Genomic DNA, 22,363 nt, shown 5'->3' with positions numbered 1-22,363 from the left:
ACAATAGAAAAGGTATAACTTCAAAGTGAGACAATGCACCATAGACAAATATGGTAGGATATCGTAAACCTTGACATTGAAGAGAAGGCGAGCCAGTAGTTTATTTATAGTTTATTAAATGGAAGGATTTAATCAGTAAGTTAACTCTTAGCATTACCTTGGATGTTCTTTATTCTTGCATAACACTGGAACAAAATTTAGTTCATTAACGCATGGTTATTTCATTTCGTCATTTCTTTGCTTTATTCATTTCATTTGATCCCTTTAATAGGGTGTTAGCAAACCTACAAAGGCAGCAAGTGTCTTTGATGAAGAGCAAAATTGGAGGCTTTGAAGCAAGATATACCATCTTGGTACCGGGCCCCGTTCAAGTGCCACTCTATTATTACATCGGTGCGCACGGTATTGGGGCCGATTTGGCATACCGAATATTGGTACGCCCTTTGTATCACATACCGGTACCAAATTGGTGTAGTACGGTATGCTTTGTATTGCCCGGTTCAGTACGACATGCTTTGAAGTGACATATTGTTCCTCCGTATTCTTTATTTGTCCTTTTTTCTGGAGTCTTTTTTCTTGGTGTTATTATCATATTAAGTATCTTTGAAGAGTAAAATTGGAGGCTTTGAAGCAAGGTACGCTAGCCTGGTACCAGGCTCCGTACCGGTGTTACCCTGTTACTGTATCGGTACGCACGGTACGGGGGCTGATTCAGCATACCGAATATCAGTACGCCCTCCGTATTGCATACCGGTACCGACCGGTATGGTACGGTATGCTCTGTATTGCCTACGATATGCTTTGAAGTGACATATTGTTCCTCCGTGTTTTTTATTTTTCATTTTTTCGGAGAGATAATCTTTTTTCTTGGCGTGTTTATCATATTAAATATAGATAATGCACAATATTACAGTGAGGGCAGGAGAATTATATCAAATTAAAGACTTCTTGAGTATGCAGTATCTCTAGTTAATTTATCTATACTATATTGGTATTCCATGATTTTTTTGTTTCAAAAGTAAAAGAGATTTATTACTTGAAGCCAATATTCTTTTGTTTTCTCATGTTTATCATATTAAATATAGATAATAAGCAATACTTACAGGGAGGGCAGGAGAATAAAATCAACTTTTAAGTGATGTTCTTTTATCCTTCTTGAGTACCTAGTCTCTCTAGTTAATTTATCTATTCTCTATGGCATTCCAGTGATTTTTTTATTTTTTTAAGTTAAAAGTAAAATAATATTTACGACTTGAAACAATGCCACTGGTTTTCTAGTAATGTCTGCGTCAAGGAATTTCAATTAAGTTCATGTCAAGATATATGAAATATTTGACGCCAGCATGATGATTTTAAAGCTTATGCTAGACCCTTGCACGAGTTTATTGTTGATCAATTATGTCTGTTTCTTCCTTTGTAAAACCCCACTTCCAGCAGGTGTTCATCTTTTATAAATATGCTTAATTGTCTGTAGCAACTTACATGCTTGTTCCACTTGACTTCGATTTTTCAATTATTGAGAAGATTAGTTATCTTTCATGTGCTTGTATGCATCCTTTGACTTGCTTATTTCAATTTGTGATTATCTTTTTGTACAGACCTTGTGCTTTTGTCTGTTTTCTAATTGGTTTGTCATATTTATGTAAAGACGTTCGTGGCCTGTCATTCACAGTGAGTATACCACATCTGGGATTAAATTAACTATGTTAATTTTTATTTTCTTTTCTTTGATCTCCTCTATCTGTCCTCAATGATCATATTCCCTTGTTATCATTACTAAAATTACTTTTATCTTGATCATTTACCTGTATATTATCAGAATGTGAAGAATATTTTGAATTCATTACTATGAGCGTATTTAGCTCCAGAATTGAATGCTCACATCGTGGATGCTGATGTTTTTGATGCATAGTTGAAAGCCTTGGGCATAGATAATATATTGGGCTTTGATTGGCTAGCTTCTCCATCGCCAGAGGCAATGATCCGAGCACTTGAGGTTCTCTACTCCCTCGGAATTCTTGATGAAGATGCCAAACTTACATCACCTACTGGTTTTCAAGTTGCTGAGATTCCATTAGTATGTTTCTTAACTTGATATCTTGTTCTTTCTATGTGTTGCTAGATATGTTTAACTTATCTGGTTTGCATTGATTTTTGGTTTGTTGAATTTTTTAGAGAACCATATTTTTAGGCTAGATCTAGATAAATCCATATGTCATGTATTTCACAAATAAGTTTGCCTCGAAATGAATATAAACTATAAATACCAAGAAAACTTAAGAGTTCTCTTTGAACAACAATTGTATACCCTTCTATCTGGATATAATTCCCATTGCGCTCATGTTTTGTTCTATTCTGGTGACTGTATTCTTGCTGGATTATAATGTGGATTCTGATGCAAATTTTGTTAGACAAGAAAGCCAGCAAATGTTATTTTTACCTGAAATCAATTCACAAATAATATTCGAGGCTAGTCTGAAATTGCTGTGAATTCCATGTAATTGTATTTTGTTATCTGTAATTTTCCGCAAGTGTGAGACGCATATTGCGGCGACTACAAAACAACCTGAAAGTGCCTTAACAGTACATCCATCTTCTCTGTTCGAGATCCATGCCTGAATTTATCTACTTGTTTGTGTTGAAATCAATAATTTAGCAAATGCGATTCAGGGACTAACCAGAGACACGAACTTGTGGTGCAAATGTGCAAGGATGTAGTCGAGTATTGCTCAAAAAAAAGTATGTAGTTAAGTCTCTATCCTGGTTATTGTTTTTATAACCCAGGACTTTTTCTGGGGTGTCAAAAACTTTTTTCTCCATCTTTAGTGTCAGTGCTAGTTTGTTAGAATGTATTGTTCTATCCCCTTTAAACAAATATACTTCCGCACCTTTTGAGTTAGTACATTCAGACATTTGGAGACCAGCTAGGATCTGAAATATTTTTGGATTTTGTTATTCTATTGTATATTTGATGATTAGAAGTATTTTTGGATTTTGTTCTTTTGTTGTATATCTTGATGATTAGTCTAAAATAGCACAGCTTTATTTTATAAAGAATGTTTAGAAATTTTGCTATTACTTCAATTCTGTTACAAAGAAATGCAAATTGTTGTAAGAAGATTTTTTTCCTTTTTTATTCTATACTTTTGGTCAAGGTTCATCAAATTAGTAGTAGGGGTCGTACTGGTCCGCGATCGGTTTGGTGTGGTATGGGTCTATACTAAGGACCACCGAACCGGTACCCGGATCCGTATCGGTCAGCGGTCGGTATGGTTCGGTACCGAACCGGAATCGGTACAGCTAGGGCATGTCGATTCTATACCGGCACGGCCATTTGTTTTACTTTTCAAGTATATTTAATTGGTAATCACTCTTTTTGAAGTTTTTCCATAATTTTAAGTATAATTTTATGTTTTTTTTCATTTTTTTAAATTTTTTTTGATGTTTTTCAATAATGCCATAGTGCCCACAGTCAACCCGGTTCGAACCGATTGGTTTGCACCAAGTCGGCATTGAACCGACCGGTTCCGGCTGTTCCCTTTGCAGCTCCAGTCTGTAAGGGCCAGAACTGAATTGAAATGGTAAACCGACCCGATTTCGCACCGGGTCAACTCGGTACTGCCTGAATCGGGCAGTTCGGCCCGGTTCTGCAGACCTTGGTGCTTGGTCTATGCTATGCCATCCAAGGCATACTGAGAGGGAGAGAGAAGGGGAGAGAGGAGGATAGAGGGAGAAAGAGGGAGAGGGAGGAAAAACCCTAACCTTAACCCTCGAGGGTCGGAGAAAAGAAGGGAAGAAAGAAGGATGTGGCGAAGGGGGAGAGGGAGAGAGAGATTGATGTGCCTGTTTGGCCATTGCTGTCGCACGGAAAAGGAAGGCCATCCCCGACGAAGGAAGAGGAGACAGAGGCTAGGGTTCTTGGGGGCGAAGATGGACAAAGACGTCGATCAAGCAGGAGACGTCAACAAGGATGCCGGCTAGCTGCAGAGTGTGAGCAAGGAGAAAGAGAGAGAGAGAGCCTTGATGGCTCTCGAAGGCCTTCAATCTATCAAACCATGGGGTGCGGGGGAAATGTCGACATCAAACCGTTAGGGCAGGGGTAAAATCGATATGTTCGAACCACAAGGGGGGGCGAGCTATTCAGTTTTGCTCTTATTGTCTGTCGAACCGGCATAACCCTAAGAACCATCCTGACTTGGCATCGATTCGGTATAGGCCGAATTGTTCAGTTCGGATCGGTTCGACAGACCTTGCTTTTAGTAATGTAAAAAAAATATTATTCATGCATATTTAATGAATATTTTGCTTAATAGGGGCTTAAAGAGTGCGCACAATATATAAATGGGGCGACTGAAATAAAGATTAACTAGCTTATTAAGGTTTCTCCAGTTCTTTTCTTAAACATGCAATTTTCCACAACTAATTTGGGGTTGTAGCCTTTACTGGGTGCTATCTAATCGCTTATATGCCTTATTTTATTTAAACTATGTTGTCCCTTGTACAATGTTATTGCTTAGAAGTAATTTTTCTCTTTTTCTCTTGAAATATTTGATCATGTTTACTTGTATGCGTGTGGGGGAGAAAGTTAGAATAAGTAGGCTTTCAAAATTTCCGATCTTATCTCTGTAGGCTATTTCCAAACTATGTATAATTGAGAAACAAAAATTATCTTTAATTCATGCAACACTTTTTTCCTTCGAAGTCCGGCTTCTCTTCACAAACATCTTTGTAAAATAAATCCACTAGGGTTTACATGTTATAGAAATGCAAGGAGTGTGCCTGCATCTCAGCTTGCTGAATCAATTGTCAAGTCTGCCAGAGAAGTATGCTTTTATGCAGCCACCTTCTTGTGTTAAATATTGTTTCTTTCGAGCACCTTTGTTACTTCATGCTTCAATTTGTCTTCCAAAGTAGGCTCAGCTTGATGTTTGGTGGAAGCAAACTTTGAAAAAGGAGTAGTTTACTATCAAAATTAAGCAGATCTAGGACCAGTTGAATGGTTTGATGGTTAATAGACTATGAATGTTGCTGAACATACATAACTGAATGCTTGGCATGTTACCAAAGGTATCCACGAACATACAAATTGGAGCATGTTGAAAAGGATTATGGTAGCTATTGTTTTCAATCAAGGGTAGCCAGTGTTCCAGTTTGGTGTCAAAGATGCATTCCTTCATGGTGATCTACGATAAATGTGTATAGAGCATCCACTTGGTTTCATTATTCATGGGGCATCACCAAAAATGTGTACCCTGTGGAAGGCAATGATGGTTTGAGGCAGATTCTTAAGTTTGTTTAGATAAACTTGGTGGCAATGTCGGCGGAATCGGTACTGGGCATCGTATCGGTTGTCCGGCAGGATGAGTCGATACGGACCTGCACCGTGCCATGCCAGGCTCGTACCGACACAGTAGAGGACGGGGAAGAGAGGAAAAGAGAGAATGGGGAGAGAGGGAGGGAGGACGGCGGAGGGCTGTCGAAGGCTGGCGACCCGGGCAGGAGGCGGAGGAAACCTCTGCGGTCGGAAATAGGCGGTCTCCTATTTCGTTCGAAACAGGGGTCTGACGCTTTTTTTTATTTTGCGATGTTTAAGTGAAGTCGGCAAATTGCTTGCCGACTTCACTTAAACATCGCAAAATAAGAAAAAGGGTCAGGCTCTTGTTTCGAACGAAATAGGGGACGCTCTCCGTTTTCCGGTTGCGGAGCCCGGAGGAGTGTCCTCCGTGTGGCTCGCCGGCTGGCCTCCACTTCCCTCTCTCTTCCTTTCTCTTCCTCTCCCTCCCTCCCCTGCTCGCTTTCTTTTTTCTTCTCCTTCTCCCTCCCCTACCGGAATCGTGCCGGTCAGCCACTAGGGCGGCTCGAAATTGCCCTGTTCGGGACGGTTCTGCCAACCCTACTTGGTAGCCTATGATAATTGAGGGGTTCAAAAGGCAAGTGGATAGCTTCATGTTTATCTAGCTTTGTGTGCTAGATATGTCATTACGGTTGTGTATGTAAATAGGAACAGAATACTAGCCGTAGAAAAATTTGAAAGTGAAGTAGTGTCCTCAATCCTCGTAAATCTTTTATACCAAAGATTTAGAGCCATTGAAGTATTTTCTAGTCATTTAAATGTTTGGATCTAAGGTAGACGGGTGTATGTCTCAAGGAAAGCAATGCGATTGATATTCTAATTGAGACTAGAGTAAGCATTACTAGTAAATACTTCAATAGATCCATATAGTATGCGAAGCTTGTGCTGAATTGAAGAGATTTGTATAGGAGATTGGTTGGGATTCTTATCAATGATTAAGTCAGATGCAACATTTTCTTTGTTAGGTTGGTTCTCTCTTGTCTTGGACTTCACACCCTACTAATATATTAGAAAATGCTCAAGAGAAGGGTTTCTTCTATAAACCTGTACGATAATCATGCATCAAAAGCTTTTAGGAGGCAAGCAAGATTGCATCCTAACAGAAAGCCTTCTTCAGGATTTTGTGTAGTTATTGGAGGAATTTTGTATTTAGGGAAAACAAGAAACAAAGATCATTGTTAGATATAATTAGAAGCTGTACATAAAATGATATTTCATAAAGCTTGTGAGCCTGTATGGCTGGGGATACTGTCAGGAAAAAAAAAAGGACTCTTGATGAGTGATGCAAATAAAAAAGATTGTTGTGATAAGCATGCAATGATCCACCTTCCGTTGTGTTCTGGAAGCGAAAAAAGCATCTAAAAGTCGATTATCATTTTGTTAGAAATAATATTGAAGATATGCAATTTCTCACACCCTATGTGGACACAGGGAGTCAACTAGCTGTTATTCCCACACAACTCCTTATATGGCTCTATGTTCCATGTTGTGCATGAAAAATGTCTATGCTGTAAACCATGGTTTGCTGTATTGCCCGATACGGGACATACCGTACCATATCAAGAGGAATGTACGAAACTTAACTTCGAGTTGGTACAAGCTCCGTACCGCCCCGTGTCGAGGTGTACCATTCCGTACTGAGGTGTACCGAGGTGCATATTGGCCTGTACCGAGGTGCATACCGACCTCTATCGAGGCGTACCGAGATAAAAATTGAGAAAAAAGATTAGAGGGCTATTTTGGTACATGGGTGTACTGTATCGAATGGATAAAGTACCGAAATGGTACTTGGTACCGAGATTGTAGACCTTGCTGTAGACTTTTTCCGAGAGTTGAGAACTGAGAGGAAAAGTATAATTTTTAGTGTAGATGAGTTCTTTGGTTTATCTTCAATTGTGTAAGTCATAGCCTATTGTTTTTTACCTGTATTTCTAGGGAAAGTTAGTTTTGATAGCCTTGAAAATAGCTAGATGGTTGCCCTGATGTTGTAATATGAAAAAATGTTTGCACCTGGCTTGGTATTCTGGTCATACATCCTCGACATTTCAATATTTCAATTCTTTCTTCTTCTATTTCCTTCTCTTCTCCCCTTATTAATCTCTTGTTTCTTATTTTTTTTTCCAGATCTTTCCAAACATTTGTATCAATTATTAAAGACCTAAACCCTTGTCTTGTGACTGCTGATTATTATTGAGAACTTGGAGCTCATTAAGCTTTAAGTTTTTTTCCTGCCAAATTATAAAGTCGGACAAAAGTCTTGCTTTCTCTATATGTTATTGCCTACTGCAGACACCTCATATGTTATTGCCTACTGCAGACACCTCATATGTTATTGCCTACTGCAGACACCTTATATGTTACTGCTTACCATTATTGGGAGATATTTTGTTTAGCAGATGTCATTTTCCTATATCATGTGGACTGTTTTTTATTTCAACACCATGTTCAATGTTGATAGGATTTCTTTTCCAATTCTAATCTTAGGATGCACTGCTCTTTATTTATGTTGATGAGCTTGCCTGAAGCTTTATTGTTTGGGTTTATCATAACCTCCCTCATTTTGAAGTCATCCTAAAATTCTCAACGAATTGGTATATTCTAGGACCCTATGATCTCCAAAATGATCTTATCAGCAGATACATATGGGTGTTCGGAGGATATAATAACTATAGCAGCAGTTCTTTCTGTTCAGGTGAATCTTTTGCTCCTTGAAAATGCAATTTTTTTCTCTTAATTTTACCTTTAAATCTACTGTATTGTTAGCATTGTGCTTGATGTATATGGGTGATCTTTTTGCAGTCTATCTGGATTTCTGTTAGAGGAGCACAGAAGGAATTTGATGAAGTGAAGCTGCGGTTTGCCGCTGCTGAGGTTCTCATCTAGGTTCTTCTACATAAGCATATATTATTTTATGAACTTCATTGTATCATCTTCCTAATTTTCACACTTGTGTTCAAGGATTTCCATCTTGGTCATGCCAACAGTACCGCATTGGACTGGGAAGAAATTGGGTCTTAGAACACATCCAGGACCCTGAGTCTCTCCAGACCGGTTTGCCCTGGGCCATCCTGGCCTGGATGGTTGCCCTGACATTTCGGATGGTCTGGCATGATCAGACACCTTTTTTTTTTTTTTTTTACTTTTTTGTTCTTTCTGGGGACTGATCCTGGACCATCCTGGTACTGCTCTGACCCTGCCCCTAAACAGGATAGGCTCTAGCACTAGGGCTTAGAGCCGGGCTTGTGTCCTTCACAAATTTCTTCATTCTTCCATCTAATCCCATTGCTCAATTAAGTTTAGAATCACAAAAATGGAGTAGCTTTATGGTTGCTAAGTGATTCTAGATGCATTCTTGTGTAAGAACTATGCTTGTTGCAACTTTTTCCTGCTTTACTTAGTATTGAGCCAGCAACATGGATTGTGTTGAAATATGTACAATCTTCTGCTTCTTCTCTCTCTTTTTTTTTGTATTTTATGTGTAAATTGGGTTTTAAGCTTCAACCTCAAGGTGAAATTTGACTTATAAAATAAGTCACGACCCTGAATTCCTGTATGTTATGAAAAAAGAATTAGTTTTTGGGCAGTGAGGTCCCTTATTGTTGGTTTCCAATTACAAGCGGAGCGGAGAGGAGAAGAGAACGCAGTTAGGAGAGGGGAGGAATAAGTAATTTTATTTCTCCAAAGGCTGAAGGTTCTGCCTCAACAAGGGTGAGGGCGTCCCCTTAAATAGCCGAAAAACAAAGTTGAATTCCAAGCATTCTTGGCGTCCAAAAGTTAGCTCTGCCACTGGCCGACATGACTCAAAGTTAGAAAAGGAAAAGACTAAAAGCAATTTGCTTTTCATAAAGTAAAGCATCTTGCTTTTACAAAAGCAGATTCCTTTTCTCTGGCTTGGAGGGATTTCTTCCGCCTGAAGAAAGCTGACATTGACATAAAGCTCCTTTATTAAAGTAGCTTTATGGGAAGCAGATTCCTTTGTCTGTAGGAGGGAGAGGCATCTTCCGTCCGAAGCGATGTGCTGACATTAAGCTGATGGTGACGTTGATTTGACTAAAGTAGCTTTATCAAAGGAGATTTCCTTTGTCTCTGAGCTGGCTGGAGAAAAGAGGATTCTTTGGCTCCGAAACAATTGCTGTGCAAGGCTGATGTAGACTAAATCAACTTTATTAAAGTTGATGCGACTCAAAGTAGGCGCCAAAAGTGGATTTCTTCTGATAATGAAAGTGGATTCCTTCTGGTGATTGTCTAGTGACTCATCTAGTGATTTGAAGAGTCGCATGTCTAGGTCTGCTGCTGATATGATCAGTTCGAGTGGGCAGGCTCTGTCTTTGTCCTCTGGTCTTGATTTGATCGCTCCTTTGCGGGGTCTGCTGGCAAGAATTTTTTGTTAGATGGCTTCTGTTCTATCCTCTGCATGGAGGGACTGTGTATCTTCTTCGTTGGGGTCTTGGAATTTTTCTGCTAAGCGTTTGTATTTGTTATGGTCTTCTGGAGTTGATGAAGACGATGTCCTGGATTCAGTTGACTTCATTGAGGCAATTACAGTTGGATGTATCTCGAATTTGCAGTAGAATTGCTGCTTCATATGGTCAAAACACTTGGCCATCATTTCCTCATTGGTGCAGTGAGGATGCCTCCTGGAGAACTTGTTTTTTAGGTTAGTAAAATAATTATCATCAAGATCAGCTGATTGCTGAGTTATGGCATGTTCATTTGTGCTCTTATAAGAAATTAGATTGGTTTTGATAGTGGTGATTATATCCTGATATTTTTCTCTGGGCATGCCTAGCCACCACTTATATAAAAATTATTGATTCTGGGCATGCCTAGAGAAAAATATCAGGATATAATCACCACTATCAAAACCAATCTAATTTCTTATAAGAGCACGAATGAACATGCCATAACTCAGCAATCAGCTGATCTTGATGATAATTATTTTATTAACCTAAAAAACAAGTTCTCGAGGAGGCATCCTCACTGCACCAATGAGGAAATGATGGCCAAGTGTCTTGACCATATGAAGCAGTAATTCTACTGCACATTCGAGATACATCCAACTGTAACTGCCTCAATGAAATCGTCTTCATCAACTCCAGAAGACCATAACAAATACAGATGCTTAGCAGAAAAATTCCAAGACCCCAACGAAGAAGATACACAGTCCCTCCACGCAGAGGATAGAACAGAAGCCATCTGGCAAAGAATTCTTGCTAGCAGGCCCCGCAAAGGAGCGGTCAAATCAAGACAAGAGGACAAAGGCAAAGAGCCTGCCCACTCGGACTGATCAGATCAACAGCAACAAATCTAGCCATGCGACTCTTCAAATCACTAGCTGAGTCACCAGACAATCACCAGAAGGAATCTACTTTCATTATCAGAAGGAATCCACTTTCGGCGCCTACTTTGAGTCGCATCAACTTTAATAAAGTTGATTTAGTCTACATCATCCCTGCACAGCAATTGCTTCGGAGCCAAGAAATCCTCTTTTCTCCAACCAGCTCAGAGACAGAGAATCTCCTTTAATGCCAACACATCGCTTCGGATAGAAGAAGGCTCTCCCTCCAGCAGACAAAGGAATCTGCTTTCCATAAAGCTACTTTAATAAAGGAGTTTTATGTTAACCTCAGCTTTCTTCAGGCGGAAGAAATCCCTCCAAGCTAGAGAAAAGGAGTCTACTTTTGTACAAGCAAGATGCTTTACTTTATAAAAAGCAAATTGCTTTTAGTCTTTTCCTTTTCTAACTTTGAGTCATGTCGGCCAGTGGCAGAGCTAACTTTCGGACGCCAAGAATGCTTGGAATCCAATTTTGTTTTTCAGCTATTTAAGGGGACACCCTCACCCTTGTTGAGGCAGAACCGAGCGCACCCCGCCCCGCCCCCCCCCCCCCCCCCCCCACCCCACCCCACCCCACCCCACCCCAACCCCAACAACAACAACAAAAAAAGAAAAAGATGCTCTGTTTGAGACAACAATCCGTGACAAATTGCAGATGGTAGGGCTCTTTAAGGGAGATGGGAGAATTCTAGGATTTATCTGGTATCATTTTGGAATGGATAAAATCCTTATATGGCCCCAGTTTGTAAATAGAATATCATCTTGTATTGCTTATGCTGGTGTGTGCTTGCAGCTTATGCATTGCTTGAAACCTTGAATCATCAGTCCTGCTGAAATAATTGCATAAAAATCAAATGGTTTATTTTATTATTTGAAATGCTGGGTTAAGTGGACGCCACCTGCCTTTTCAATAGTCTGTTGCCATCCATTTTTTTTGTTTGAGTTGGTGTTTATTTCCCCTTTTCTTTCTATCCGTTGACCACATGCTTTCTCATTAAATCTAGACCATGTTGCAACTAGTGGAGCTACCATGATTCAAAATTTAAAGTAGACTATGGAACAGGACAGTTCTGTCGGTAGACATGTTGATGTCGACACCGCTAAAGAGAGATTAGTAGTTTAGTACCATGTGTGGGTATGGTAAAGTACTGGGAGGCATACATTAAACATTGCTCTCACAGTATGGTATGGCGGGTATTACGCAATATTTAAATCCATGCCATAATCATTTTGTCCAGAAACTTGTTGGAGATAGAATCGATTTGGCACTGCTTGCTTTATTTTTCTTTGGTATAAAAATTGAAACATGAAAGGTATAAACTCTTGTCCCATTAATTCGGGGTGGCTGTGCCTTCTACTTAAAGTCCTACTCCATTGATTTGATGTTGGTTATGTGTGTCTTACAAGATCTTTGAATTCTGTATTTACTATCTTTCCTTATCCATGTTCAAAATAATCCATATCTGGTAACGTGCAGGGAGATCATGTAACATACCTGAATGTCTACAAGGGATTTATTCACTCTGGCAAATCTTCTCAGTGGTGTTACAAAAACTATATAAATTACCATGCTATGGTGGGTATCTATGCTATAGATTATCTGTATATGGTCAATCTTGACCATATCTTTTCTTTCAATAATGTTCATAATATTTGTGCAGAAGAAGGTTATTGACATCAGGGAACAACTCAGCAGGTTATTGAGGCGGCTTGGCATAGTTCTGAAATCTTGTGAAAGAGACACCCAGGCATTCTATTTAATTTTATTTATTGTTTTATATTATGGTTGATTTTTCTGTTTTAGTTTACCTATCATTGGCATAATATCAATTTATCAGTGTTGTTAGAGATTTTCTTTTCGGCTGCTTTTATTCCCAATAAGCCTCATTGTTTGTGGAGTAACCATAGGCTCTGTACTGAACTAATAGAATTTATTGCAAATTTCTTGAATGAAGTTACATCTTAAAATTTGAAAGACAGATCTTGATTAAAAGATAGATCTTGATCAATTCTCCTAACATCAAGAGCTCAACGTACTGATATTGAAATCCTGGTTTCTAGTCACTTTTGAATCTAGAGTCCAACTAGCTTAAATATTGATGACCTTGTTTAACTTGCTTAAGCTGGTAATCTCATCACAAAGGTTTAACTAAAAGGGAAAAAAAGATGGTAAAGATGCAAAAGGTAAATGTGTTGAAGCAGCACTGTGTTGCTCTTCCATGCTTCTAAAATCAACACTCTTGAACCTAGAGGAGACAATGAAGTTGCAACCACCAAAGCTTTAGGCAACAAATTGATCTCATCTTGTTTTCCAAAAAAAGTTCTTGTCTAACTGCAGTTGTGCATGAGTTGATATCTGAAAACATGAAGACAATCTCAAAATGGTGGGACCATCCTTATCAAGTCAGAGGGGAAAGAAGCATCTTATTATTACAAGAACATGATGCAAAATTCATTCGTCCCCCTTCGAATGAGCTCAGAAGAACCCAATCCATCCTCTTAAGAGATAGAACTGGTATCAAGTGTCTGTTGATACCAACAGAACTATAAGTATCACACTTCTGACCCATTTTGCATGAAGGAATAAACTAAAATAATTCTTTAAGTAAATGCTTACCTGAAATTTATTTTCTAACCAATGCCACAGTTTATTTTCCAACCAATGGCTTGAATTATGACTGCTCCATCTCTTTTCAAAGATTCTAATATTTTATTTGCAGGAAGTGCCTCAGAAATAGAATTGTCGCCAATATTCCATTTTTCACTTTGAATGATGGATTTGCTATTAACCTTTATCCAACAAAATTTTTGGGAATTTGGGAAGTGGTAACTCTAGAGCATAATTTCCAGTATGGCTCATGCTGTTCTGTGCTGGCTGGCTTGTACCATGCCAGGTAAGCACACACACCAGGCACTGGGTCAGTATTGGGTAACAGGCAAGCCGCTCAGTATGAAGTGGTCTGGCTTGTAATAATCCATATCCATTAAGCATGTGGATGTGACCCGGTAATCTTGATACTAAGCCAAAAGAGCTTGAGTCCGTTTTTTGGTCTGGCACAGCATATTATGTGTCTCAACATGCCATGTCATGTTTGGTGTCATACCCTGTTCCATGGTAGCTAAAACCCATTCCAGAATTTGCCCTAAAGTCAGGTGCCTTGAAATTTTCCCTTTGTTGGGCATAGATGACTATCAATAGTGATCGCCTTCTCTTGAAAAACCTAGGACAATACTGCTTCATGCAGCACTTTGCACTTAAGCTGAATATTAGGAGCAGAATTAATCCATACCTCGTTCTTTGTATCCTACCAATGATTAGACAGTTAGATGGTTAGAGGTCACAATAAACAACCATGAAACATTTCATCACAATGTAACCATCAAATGAAACATCAAACGGCTGTAAGTGGGCCGGGCCATGCCCCTACCCGAACCCGGCTTGATTTTTTTGCGGGCTTCGGGCCGGGCTTAGGCCCGAAAATTTTTGGATAATTCAAGCCCGAGCCCAGGCTCAGGTCCAACCCGAATCCGACTGGGTTGGCCTGAATTATCCGTTTGGGCCAAAAATAAGTCTAGCCCGAACCCGATTGAAGTTTCATTATATTACTTCACAAGTAAATGAGCTAGCTAAGACTGAGCTCTCTCATATAACACAAGTAAATGATACATAATACATTATTCTAGATAAACCCATTTTAATTTGTCCTTTACTTCCTCATCATTCTTTCTAACTAACAATATACAAAATAAATTAATTCGGGCTTCGTTTCGGTCCTTGTTTGGGCTCAGGCTCAGGCCGGGCCAATGACATACCCGAGCCCCATCCAAAAAACAAATGAGATCTACATTTAAGCCCAAACCTGGCGTGACCTCTTTCAGGCCTAGCCCGAAGCCCAGCCCGATGAGCCTCGGGCCAGCTTGAGCTCATTTTCAGCCCTATAGCAGCCTATAAGGAAGCTCAGTAGGAGCCATCAACTTAATAATAGTTTTCATGCTCTAAATTTTTTTGATCTTCCAAATCTATGTTAGTATTCAGCATAGTGCCAATGTCAGCTTTTACTGTGTTCTTGAATTTTACTGTACTATTTATTCTTTATAATAGAAGGCCAGCTGAGTCCTAAACCTTATGCATTCTCATTGTTTTCTATAGCTCACAGAAAAAGATCTCCAAGAGTAAGATGCTGCCAAATATAGAATGTATGAGTAAAATCATTGCTATTTTAAAACATTCATAAAGATTTTGTAGCTTTATTCAGACAGAGAGGGGGGGGGGGGGACCTTTAGATCTATTGTTAATGTTGTAAGAAACCTTTTAGGACTTCTGATTTGATGGAAAGTTTTACTAGCCCAAACTATCAATTTCGAATTATTTGACATGGTTATGAGTATGAGATATGGCACAGATGTGGTCAGGGTAGACAGCAATTGTTGGGAACATAAACTCACCAAGGTCATTTGGGTGAGTGGGTGGCAATGCAATACATAAACTCACCAAGGTCATTTGGGTGAGCGGGTGGCAATGCAATCTTACCCTTAAATTTCACATCTAAAATTAGTCAAAAATGATGCCAACACCAGAAGATCTTGGAAAAAAAACTTGCTTTTTCTTGTGAATTGGGGCTTATTTCAATGGTCACATCCCTCTAATTAGCAATCAGAGGTTCCGAGTTCGAGTCTCGAGTGGTGCATCCCTGGTCCGTCCCCCCCTCCCTTATTTATCTGGTGAAAAAAATAACAACAGACAAATTAAAACTTTTCAATAGGCTTGACCTCACAACCTAGCTGAAAATGATGTAAAATAAAACCCGCAGGGTGCAGGTGCAGGCTGGCTCGTTGACATTCCTAATTATTTATGTCAATTTTGTCTCCTCTACATCTCAGTCATGGATTTCTCTGTACCACGAGTGATATTGAGGCCCATGAATTTTTGTAAGGCTGTCACTTCCACCGCTTAGTTCATTCTTTGTGAGTGCTAATGATTCTGGAACTTGCAGAAGCTAACTAGAGCATATTCGCATGTGTCGTTTTGGGCATCACATAATTGAACCGTATACTGCAACAATTCATCCTATTTGATTCAGTATAGTGAATCAGAAAAATAATTGAAAATAAATATAAATCCCTGAACAATTATGAAGTCTCTTAATGACTAAACTTGATCTAATCTGTATGCTGTTTTGCTTTCCTATTGAAAACTCAATTTGTGATTCTACTAACTTCAATAATTTGGTTATTTTTCTCTACAGTGATATTTCAAATGATATGTTTAAAAAATATGCCAATGGACTTTTTAAAGCTGGATTTGATTTTATAAGTTCATTGTTTCATCTCCTTGGTGCTCAGTGTCATTGATAATTTACATGATACTTGATCTGAAAAATTTTAAATGTTAAAGTATTTGATAAATGAAGCGTAATATAGTTATTTTTGAATTGGCTAGAATTCATCTTCTATGTTTTGTAGGTGCTAAGAAAGGCAATCATTGCGGGTTTTTTTGCCCATGCATGCTGCTTGGAGGTAAGTAGCCGTTTGTATTTTATTCTAATTTGTGGATTTGATATGAAACATTGTTTTTAGGGCACTCATATGCTTATGCTTCTAGGCATCTGCTTTGACTTGCAACTAATTGTTCATTCATATGCGTGTTTGTTTGTTGAGAACAAGAAGAGGATGAGGTTTCGATATGTCATCTCTTTACCAAGTGCATTGATAACTTGATGTGTGTAGTGTTATTTTGATGTGGATATTTAAATATACTTTTAGAAAGTGAAATATACAATTCCCATACCTTTTGTTCCTTACTTATTCCGGTGTACCAATGGTCCTCTTCCGAAACCTATGCTTTTGCAAAGCAAGTTCAGTTGATCTTCCTTGTATGTTGACTAAGCAACTCACGCATTAGATTAGATGCATCAACTTGAGAGCTAATTTTCAATTTCATCCTTTGTTTGAATGGAAAATCTCTGTAGTTTTGTTCAATGTTTTAAATATCCACTCCAGGCGATCATACCAACCTGATACATGCTGTATTGGCCACTGCGGGCAATACCATACTGACTTTGGTACAGACTGTATGGTAGCTATAAGGTAAGGAGGCTCAGCACGCCCCCATACCAATGGATGGTATGGGTGCTGCACTGGCTTCAAGAATGTATCGTGTCTTGAGACAGTCATATTGTATTGTATTCGTTCTAGTAAAGACACTGGTACATTTGCTGGTACCGAGACTAAAACCATTGGTTTTTGTAACATTATGTTTTAAATGTTCTTTTAAACATGTCATAAAATTAACCTGTTCATGATTTGCTAAAGATGTCATTTGAAATTTGTCTTTCATTTGTCTTTGAAATTTCTAGGATAAAATGATATAATTCTTTAGAGCAAGTTCTTTAGTACTGACCTGTACTAGGTGGTACAGAGTACATCATACCTACTTGGTATAGTGGCTTGGTATGCCCCCTGTATTGACACATGGGATGGGTGCTATATTGACTCTAACAGTGTGCCATGCATCAGCACGAGGGCATACCAGACATTACTGGTAAGGTACTCCTTGAGGGCCTGCTACCGAAACTTAAAACATAGATTGAGAATATATACCTAGTTTTGCTATCGTAGGAATGTTGTATAGCTATACATAGACTTACATGCCTATCTAGAATGTTTGAATCTGACTATGGAGCATGGAATGCCGTACCGGCCCGTACCGGCCGGTACGGGCCGGTACGTACCGGTCCGGCCGTGGACCGGTACCGGAACGGATAAAAAACCGGTATTTTCCGATTTTTTATCCGAACCGGCCGGTACGGGTGCGCACCGGCCGGTTAGGAGCCGGTACGAGGCCGATACGGTTCGCACCGGTACGATTTTTTTTTTTAAGAACCACAGCGCCGCGCGCTGTGGTTTTTGAAACCACCGCGTACCGGCCGGTACGGGACCGGTACCAGCCGGTACGTACCGGACTGGACCGGTACCGTACCGGTCCGGCCGGCCACCAGTACGCCGACCGGTACCGGTACGGCGGACCTTGCTATGGAGTTTATCATATTTATCTGGATGGCCTCAGCATTGTCTGATCTCACAGACCATTACTTGGTCCATTTATTTGATATCAAGATATCTTTCATACCCTTGCATCTAGTTTAATGCCACAATCTGGTTTTCTTAAAATTATCTTTATTCCTTATTTATATTCTTTTTAGATGTCATTAGCCGCATTGTAATGATTCTTCTCTAAAATTGATTGATACCTCTTACTGTGCGTTTTTGTGTTACTTTCATGCAGTCAAGAAGCCAATATAGTAATCATGATATTGTTTATTGACTATATTGAGTTGGATTTCTCTGCGTGAGTCTTGTTAACCTACTGTGATTTACTTGTAGGAGTTCAGTCCAAACGGTATGTACAAGACAATTAAGAGTTCCCAAGAAGTATACATCCATCCATCTTCCGTACTTTTCAGGTTCGTGTGATAAATTGAAGGGCAATATTTATGCCAGGCAATCTGCATTTTTCTTTGCCTATAGTTTGTCTTTTGTTATGTGAGGTATTTAGTTTCAGTGGTTGAAGAGCTGGATTGATCCCATGGCCTCATAATTGCAATTTTTTGATATTAATAACTGTCTAAAGATCAGAACTGCTTAAATGTGATAAATATTGAGGCTCATACGGCAGGGAATGAAAGTTCCAAGGGTTGGTTCATTTGGACCCAGGAAAGCATCTAACAGAAGGAAATCTTGATGAACAATTTGTAGGACAAAAAAATGTAATATTCTTTGGTTTAAATAAAATATGAATATTTTAAAATTTTAATTTGTTGACGATGATTAGGGGTTCATCATACAGGAATTTTGGAGTTTTGAGTTTCAGTAACAGAGCAAGAGAGCAAGAAAATATTTTTTGGTTTACATCTAAGATGCTGCTCAAATCTAAAGAGGCTGCTTAAATATATGCTCTTATGTATGCATGCATGCATGTATGTAAGCATTGGGTGCTACCCATATAGATGCCTTTGATTTCTTATTTTCTTTTGTATCTTGTGTTTGGTACAATACAAGTTAGCATTCAACAGAGTAGGACAACCTAATTTGATCAGATGGACAATCTAGCCTCCCCTGTTAATTTCAGGAATGTTCTGGTTATTTCAAAGGTGTCTGGAAGGCTACAAGACTGAACTTATGAGTCTGTAGAATATTTTGACTTTGTCATTAGGGTATTTGTCCATTCTAGGTCCATTTCATAGCTAAACCTCTAATTTTTTTTTTCATGGATAATTCCAATTGCAGTATCTGTAGATGGTTTCAAACTATTGTTAAAATGTTTGAGGTATCTTCCTGAGATGAGCTTTTATTAAAGTAGGAATTCAATATTCTTGAAACTTTATAGTTTATGCTGGTAAACTAGATTCTTATTTTATAATAATCACATATAGTCAAAATGGATTGCCTGTAATTGACGTATTTGTAGTTTGTGATACAACATCATCCAAACTAACTGAACTTTTTTTCTGTGTAAAACCTTCCTACCCTGTTCTCCACCTTAACTGACTTTTCTTTTAATAAAAGTGGATTTAGAATGAGATGAATCATCAAATTGAATTTCTTTAGTTTTTATGATTTTTGTGAAATCCATATTTATATTTTCTTTCTTGCAAATGAAGAAATAAAGAGAGCTTGAACAGTGATAAATTTTGGGTTTAGTAACAAATACATTGATCTATGCTTGAAAAGTAAAGATCTAAGGGATATATTGCATTCTTTCAAAAAATTTCTGGAATTTGAGAACTGTCCAAACAACTCGAACTTTTACAAATGTACTTTAAGTATAGATTTTGAAATGTTGTCAGCTAATGGCCTATTTACTTTATGTATTCATCTTTTTAGTGTATAACCAAATATTGTAAAAATGTTGTTTTAAACATAATTATTTCCCTCATTTAAACAAACTGAAACAATACCGATTAAGCTTTTCCAAATTAATTATACTGCTTTAGTGAATTTTTTTGGAGTCGTTTATGGTTATAATAAAATGCTCAATTTTTACAGATCTGATTGTATTTTCTGTATTGATGCATTATTAGGTTTACCGACATATTTGTTTTTTACTGAATATGTGTATCTATACTTTTATGAATGCACCTTGCCGACCTATCATCTCAGATAATATTTTGTTTTGAAATTCAGCGAACTTCTTGGAATATAGAAGTCGTGTTGCTGCTGACCATGTTTGTGTAAGACTGGTAAGTATTTAAACAGAGAAAAACCAGCTTCCTACGTCCTGTCCTGTGGAAAAGGCAAGAGTAGTTTTTGTATCCATTATGTACTAAGAAATGTGAACGTGCTTGATATCAAGCAACATCTTAGTGAGGGGGAAAGGCTTTATCCTGCTATTGGAGAGGTCATGATTTCAAGCCCCATGAGGTGGTTTGGGGGATTCTCAACTCCCACCATTTCTTGGTGATCCTAGTTAGTGCAGTCTGAAAGAAATCGTGCCACTGTGGTGGTGTGGATTGGTGCAGTTGCTGGCCGTTGGGCAAGATTTATATGACATAGTTAAACATTCATGATTTGTCAAGTTTTTGGCTATATATCCTGGTCCATGTAACAGTTCGGCAGATGGCCCTGGCATCTATTGTTTCACTCTATTGAGCACTTTGTTGGGGGATGAAGCTCATTATTTGCCCTGGTTGTTTAAGCTATTAAACAGTGAATGCGGCCTAGAAGGAAAACAGTGTTTCAGTACATAGTTCAGACTTGTAGAAAAAAAGAATCGCCGAACCGGTACCGGTATGCGTACCGGTCGGCGCCGGTTCGAACTGGTATCGAACCGGCCAAAAAGACGCACGTTGTGGCCTTTGTGCATGCAACGCGCTATGGCCAAAAAGGCCACAACGCACCGTAGCATTAAATGCCACAGATCGAACCGGACTCAGTGCCTTGTACTGGCTGGTTCCGGCGGCCAGAACCGTTTTCTGTGTCCGAACCGACCTGGTCGGCGCCGGTACCGGTTCAGTACGAGCTGAACCGGCCTGTAGGCGCCGATACTGGTTCGGTACGAGCGGAACCGGCTGTTATGGGCCGGTTCAGCATTGCTTGGTAGAAAAGAAAATTATGGTTAAGATATTTGGTTGTCCAATTTGTCGTTCGTAGTTATAATACCTTTGGAGATGATCAATATGAGAGAATAACCCAAACAAAGGAACAAGAATACATCTGTTGGCAAAAATTGCCGACATCCGTTACCTTTTAGTTGATTACCTGATAGAAGATTCTCTCTATGGTTGCTTTGGTCTTATAGTCATTTTGGTTGTGATTTGCTGGCACCATGGTATAGAGGTGGTATTTTTTTAAGAAAAATAATAGCTTGTCCATTTATATAGCCATAATTAAGAGTTGAAATATGTTTCAGAAATAAGTGTATAGCTCCATCATATTTTGTGTATGTTTATAGATTACAGGTGTTTCTAATATTTAAGCAAGTATGAATACTGGTGATCATGGGATATTATATTGATTAAACTAGCATGATCAGTCAATGTTGGTTGGTTTGATTGACCTTCTTCACTTAACCGAGGCATACCACCTAACAAATTTCATGTTGAGCAGATCTTTTACTGTTTATTTATACATTATATGCTCATTGTTAATTTTAATCTTCCATTCTTGCAAAAAAATTCCTAATCTTCCATGCAATTCTATCAGAGTCCGTGATATTATGAAAGGAAGATGCTAAACTCATTGCTTTGTCCTTGGACAGAGTCAATCCAAAGTGGGTGGTCTACCATTCTCTTGTTTCCACCGACAAGCATTATATGCGCAATGTAATTGCTATTGATCCATCCTGGCTTATTGAAGCTGCACCACATTTCTATCAAGTCCGGAAGCCCAACCCTGCCCCCTACTGATAGCTGTATTTATCGAAACCTCTTCTATATTGAAATCAGCAGGGCACCATGAGAGGGCAACATCAACAACTTCATTGAGAGGTGTCATGATTGTGGATTTCTTGCGATCACACTCCATAAAGTGATTGTAAGGTCATTTTCAAATCAATTGCTTGATGAGTTGTCATAAGCATGGGACTTCAAGTGGGATCTGGAAGTTGGATTGGCATGCAGATAAACTCCAGTTTAGGAGGAAATATAAGACAGTCTTGTCAGTTGATGGGATCACCCCTTGTTCTATCCACGAGAGCTGGGTATTGGGGATTGGGAAGAGAGAGCTGATATTTGACGTGGTCTTCTCTTAACCAGCTCAGCGTGAAGATGATAATTTTCATTTTGGTGCATATGTTAAACCTATGTTAATTTAGTTTTCTATAAATAGTTTTTAGGTGAGAAATATTATAATGATGCTAATCAGGTGCCATTTTTTGCTACTAGTTGGCAACCAAAGTTTTGTATGTAATATTGGCAATATCTCGCTCTAATATTCCTCATCTTTTCTTGTCATTTCCTATGTTGGTATTTTGTTTCTGCAGAGGTCGTTTGTTCTTCATGGCATTGCATGCTGGGAGAATGGATTTCACTTGGTGAGGTGACTTCATTCATATACTATATTGACCTGTTTCTCTTTGAAAAACAGGAGTGTGGGATGATGTGGTAAGTTTGTTTCCTAATATCAAGTTGAATGTATACACAAACTTCTATTCTGAATTTTTTAGAAGCAAGTTTA

General features: G+C 38.7%; 1 protein-coding gene across 4 annotated transcripts in view; it reads left to right on the top strand.

Annotated features, from left to right (window-relative positions):
- Window positions 1-22,145, top strand: part of LOC103703018 (probable pre-mRNA-splicing factor ATP-dependent RNA helicase DEAH9) — a 37,359-nt gene extending 15,214 nt beyond the window's left edge. For 2 of the 4 annotated variants that reach the window (XM_008785709.3, XM_026802970.2), the window contains 8 exons: window positions 1,913-2,077; window positions 7,956-8,045; window positions 8,153-8,224; window positions 12,168-12,266; window positions 12,352-12,438; window positions 16,154-16,207; window positions 18,074-18,153; window positions 21,447-22,145. In XM_008785709.3, the coding sequence (XP_008783931.2) occupies window positions 1,913-2,077; window positions 7,956-8,045; window positions 8,153-8,224; window positions 12,168-12,266; window positions 12,352-12,438; window positions 16,154-16,207; window positions 18,074-18,153; window positions 21,447-21,594 (795 nt within the window). In that variant the 3' untranslated portion in view covers window positions 21,595-22,145. Of the gene's footprint in view, window positions 1-1,912; window positions 2,078-7,955; window positions 8,046-8,152; window positions 8,237-12,167; window positions 12,267-12,351; window positions 12,439-16,153; window positions 16,208-18,073; window positions 18,154-19,873; window positions 19,930-21,446 lie in introns of those variants that run through there. The other 2 variants (XM_026802971.2, XR_003384864.2) reach the window with 2 other exon arrangements.
- Window positions 22,146-22,363: the final 218 nt, after the last annotated feature.

This window comes from Phoenix dactylifera, chromosome 8, assembly GCF_009389715.1.
Source record: "Phoenix dactylifera cultivar Barhee BC4 chromosome 8, palm_55x_up_171113_PBpolish2nd_filt_p, whole genome shotgun sequence".
NCBI lineage: Eukaryota > Viridiplantae > Streptophyta > Magnoliopsida > Arecales > Arecaceae > Phoenix > Phoenix dactylifera.
The sequence above is the reverse complement of the archived record's forward strand: the minus strand, read 5'-3'. Positions and strand labels throughout refer to the sequence as shown.